At 31.2% G+C, this 5,046-nt stretch overlaps 1 protein-coding gene across 1 annotated transcript; it reads left to right on the forward strand.

Annotated features, from left to right (window-relative positions):
* Nucleotides 1–451: 451 nt before the first annotated feature.
* Nucleotides 452–2,014, forward strand: LOC111620017 (phosphatidylinositol N-acetylglucosaminyltransferase subunit C-like). The gene is made up of 7 exons (XM_023361856.1): nt 452–711; nt 810–879; nt 948–1,102; nt 1,177–1,348; nt 1,411–1,558; nt 1,636–1,802; nt 1,872–2,014. Exons 1-7 carry the CDS (start codon nt 591–593, stop codon nt 1,915–1,917), a joined length of 879 nt encoding a protein of 292 aa, XP_023217624.1. The 5' UTR covers nt 452–590; the 3' UTR covers nt 1,918–2,014.
* The last annotated feature ends 3,032 nt before the right edge of the window (nt 2,015–5,046 follow it).

Consider the following 5,046-nt stretch of genomic DNA (forward strand, 5'->3'; position numbering starts at 1 on the left):
GACCGGTTCGGCTCAGGAATTTTTATGAGTGAGACAATTCGGATATATCCTTATTATCCGACCGTCCCAATTGTGGGCCGAATCTATTTTGGGTATGGAAAGCGGTCTGCCCGTACCCGCAGAATAGAAAGAAAAAAAAAGTCCGAATAAAAATGGAATAATGAAAACAGAAAGCATTTTAAAAGCCTTTCCGATAAATTATTATTAATCAATGAGATATTTTAATTCTTGAAAATTTTTATTTATTAAAAATATAAAACTAGACATCAAAATATAAACCAATATTTGCTTAACAGCACTCGTACATAAATTTAATAATTTATAAATTTTTACAAATTTACAACTTTATAAAATTCTATTTAAACATTTTTTATTGATATTAACGAAAAATATAACATATAAAGTAATAATATTTATAAACTTGACGTCGATTTTATATCATTGGGCAGACGAATGTTTAAATTCAAATTTCTCACACGACAATTTTGCCATCTGGCGATAAAAATCAGAACTTTACATAGAAACACGTGAGAAGTAGAAGCGTGTTGTTTTGGTAATTTATATGATTTTAAATGTAAACAAATAATGACATGGGACGTAAAAAATCGAATACAAACCAAAAAAGAGAATGGAAAAAGGTACTTTACGAGAAACAAGGAGTTGCTGATCATTATGTAGATGATTCATTTCTTTCTGAATTGAAGAAGAATGGTAATTCATTTTCATAGAAATTATCAATATATATTTGTATTACAAATTGATAAATATTGATACTTTATATAAAATAACATTCCAATTTTTATTTAAAGTGAATCTCAGGTGTTATACATTGACTGAAGCACTTGTAGCCATGACAATAGTAACACAAGAAATAAGTTGGTAAGAACTTGCATTCTGGAAATTTATTCATGTGAATTACAGTTTAAAATAATATTTCATCTATTTAGCACTTTTATTTTCGTAATGATCTTTGTTTATTTGGACTATGGGATAATTACTCCTATAACAACTCTCTTTGGAGTTGGCATCACCACATTCTTGTCATACATCTTGTATATCATTATTGAATGGAAAATAAGTTTTAAATTCAAGACTATTAGTAGTATGAAAATGTTTTGATCTTTTTAATTAAGAAATAAATATCTATCTTTACTAATGCTATATTATGTTTTTTAGAGATTTTCTCTGAATGTAAAAGCTTTATGATTTTTCTCATTTTTGGCTATGGTTTATCACCAATTTTAAAAACACTCACAGAAACAATAAGCACTGATACCATTTATGCTATGGTTACGTGCACGATGATTACCCATATCGTCTTCCAAGATTATGGAGCAGATGCAGCAATGTAAGTTTTATTACTTATTATATTATTCTAATTACATGAAAAATTAATTTTTTATTTAATAGTGTTTCTAGTACTCTATCCCTAAATGCAGCAATATTTGGGGCTGTCTGTTTAGCGTCGAGACTTCCCAGCACGACTCACGCGTTTACGCTTTTAACATCGGCTGCCGGAATATTTGTTCTAGCTCCTTTCATGAGGAAAACAATACAGGTTATTTATAATTTCAATTTAAAATCATTCCAAAATGATATATAAATTATGCATAAACTTTATTATTTTATTTTCAGAAAGTTTCATTGAAGCTACAGACAATAGTGTCTATAATATTGACAATTATTGCATTGATTGCAATAGGAAGTATTTCTTATATTTGTGCCATTCTCTTCATATTATTAATATTTTTTATTAATTTTATTTGTCCAGCTGGATTTATTTATTGCCAGAAATATAAAGAGTAAGTTGTATTACATACTGTATTCAAGTACTAATATAAGTTTGTGACATTTATTTTTTTGGTTTTTAGAAATATTTATGGCCCTTGGGATGAAGCTGTTATTAAAGATAGCTGATTTTATGAACATTGCAAATAATTTTACATCAAAATTTGATTATTTAATATTTATTAAAGTGTTTTAATGTAAATATGTTGAAAGAAAAAATTGCAACTGAAACAATATTTCAAAAAAGAATTTATATTTTTGTATACAAAAAAGAATGTTTTGGTTTTGTATGAAAGTTTAAAAATAAAAGATTTAAGTTAAATTTTTTAATGCATTATTATTATTATTAGAACTAGGGCCTAAAACTGTTTTTATTGTGTAATTTTTATTAAAATTATTCATTTAAATAATGTAGGTTGAACCAAGCCAAATGTCAAATATTTTTTTTTTAAATCAAAGCAAAATAATCCATTCCCACCAAACAAAAAACAATGTTAATCACATACTCCAACACTGTTGGATCAGAAATTTTTTCTGGAATCTCTGAAGGTAATTACATATTTACAAAATATAACTAATCTCTTTATAATTTTATCGGTTATGATTGTTACTAAAGATAGATTTATGTTGTCGTTCATGAATCGGGCCACTGGTAAAAAAAACATCAAACATAGAAGTCACTCTGTCTGAAAGTGATGAAACAGGAACATCTAGCGAATCAGAATTTGACTTGGCACCAAATGAACAGTCACCTGAACCATCAATTATTCATAAAGTTCTGCGTTTAAAGGATGTTTCATTATCATGTACTGAACTTGAAAACAAACTCATCAACGAAATCAAGTTAACAAAACAGGAAATTCAGTTAGTGGAATCTCAAACTAGAGATCAAGCAAATGAGGATTTGTGGTGGAAGTATTGAACGGAAGATTAACTGCATCTCTGTTTGGTCGCATTTTTAGATGTAAAACTGCACACAAAAGCATTGTGAAAGATCTAATGCAGTATCAATAGGAACCACATGTCAACAACATTGAATGGGACAAGAAGAATGAGTCAGTATAAAAAGCTTATTTGTACGAAGAATGTTAATGCTGTACTCAAATTTTCAGCTTAGCAGTACTGGTCTGTTTATTGATCAGGCACAGTGATTTCTTGCAGCAACACCAGATGGTCTTGTTATCTGTGACTGTTGTAGTTCAGCACTATTAGAAATAAAGTGCTTATATTCTAAGAGGCATTTAAGTCTGTGTGGGGTGTCCAACTTCAACTGCAATTTAGCATTTTCTTGTTGAAGCTGTTCATTTTTCTCTACCAACTCACAGTATAACTGCTTTGGTATGGTAACTTATTCAACAGCACATTCTTGAGATTGCACTGATTCAACCACTGCAGCAATTTCATGGTTGTTGTTAGAAGTGTCTGTAAAAAGAAATAAAAGAACATCTTGTAAAATTAAATTTATGCTAATTACAATATTATTCAAACTAGTATGAGAGCTAAATTTATACTAGTTGAAGTGTATAGTTGTTGACTATAGAAGTTAAGCAACAGCTGAAATTAACACTTGTTCTACTTGCTCACATACACAAAAAAAAATTAAAATGCTAGTAAGTTTTTAAAATATCAGATTCATTAACCATGCTCTAATTACCAAATTAATAAACTAGTTGTGGAAGTCACTAACTTCCTGGCTTTGAGAATGGTACTAAAAAGTTGAGCCTTGATTAACATTAATTTATAAATGCTTTATCTACTAGTAAGAACAAAATTTTTATCCAATGGCAACATTAAACATACCTGAAGCAATTATTTTTCTTCCTTTTTTTTAATCGTTTGAACCTTGCAAGTTTTTGATGATTTTGCTTCTCGTTACATATCGTGCTTGATAGAAATAATGTAGGAGCCCAGTCACGGTTATTCTGCTCTGATAAAGGATTTTACTCTATTTACGCCTGTAAACAGAGTAAAATCAAATGCTTACGTTTACACGATCGCTAATTGTGAAGTTCGGTTAGATTTACCTTAGGTATCCAACATGGCCGCGCTCCGACTATTCGTGGTACAGACGGACTCCTCCCGGAAGGGCGCTGCCGATAGGCCGACGAGTGCCAAACGTCACTAGTTACTGATTCACGGTAGTTCTTGAACAAAATAAAAAAAAAAAAAGGTAAACGTCTACTAAAGATGTAGCTAATCTAACGGAAACGAAACGAATCTAACCGAAGCGCCGCCATTTTGGCTACCTAAGGTAAATTTGTTCCAATCTTCATATGCTTTTAAACGAATTCCTGCATACCTGAAATGAAATTCCGTGAACACAGCCTACTTGAAGCGGAAGGTTGCCAGTTTTTTCGAGCGATGGCTGACACCCAAGGCCCGCGCTGAGGTCCTTGTTTTGGGAAGCGAAACATCTTAATTTTGGATAATAAATTCTTCCCAGACCGCATGCTGCAGCGTACTGCTATATAACATGAACCTCTTGATGTCATTTCAGCGTAGATTATAAAAGATTACGTTTGCAAGATGTTTTTCGCATCGAGTATTAACACAACTTCCGCGTTCTACCGGAAGTTGAAGAAGGTCCAATCACGTGACTTGCCTCAGGCTTTGTTTACTTTTAGACATGGTCAATATATATACCAGTCGTCCCCCCTATAACACTGTTGATAATTCCGTTTTATATGAATTCCATGTTATACGAGTCACTTAGATTTTACAAATACGTGTGCTGGGCTGTGAACGGCTCATGTATTTGTAAAATCTAAGTGACTCGTACAACATGGAATTCATATAAAACGGAATTATCAACAGTGTTATAGGGGGTCGACTGTATACTGTTTTGAGTATGCGGTTTCGATTTTTGGTTACAAATTTTACTTCAGAATTTAGCCGCTAAGACGAAATTTGGCACTGATGTCTCCTTAACGTGCATACTAAATACGCTTTCTAAAGAATTTCGGGACTTAAGAAACAATACAATCATTTTGAGTCCTTTCCTTTTTATCCTGAAATCGATTCTTTCATAGCACTGTCTACCGCTCTATTTCGAGCGTGACGTCATGCGCAAGACTACGAAATTTTTATATATTAGAAGCCTGTTCGTTCTAACCTTTTTAAACATTACTCACATGAATTAATATCTTAAATCTTATAAGTATTAAAAATAAAATATAATAAGTTCAATCAAAATTTAAATGAATATTTTTATTCATAACCCGCCATTTTTAAATGCTCATAATGTTTCCATGGTGATGA

Source organism: Centruroides sculpturatus, unplaced genomic scaffold (assembly GCF_000671375.1).
Source record: "Centruroides sculpturatus isolate CEXI.00-Female unplaced genomic scaffold, Cexi_2.0 scaffold12, whole genome shotgun sequence".
NCBI classification, from domain to species: Eukaryota; Metazoa; Arthropoda; class Arachnida; order Scorpiones; family Buthidae; genus Centruroides; species Centruroides sculpturatus.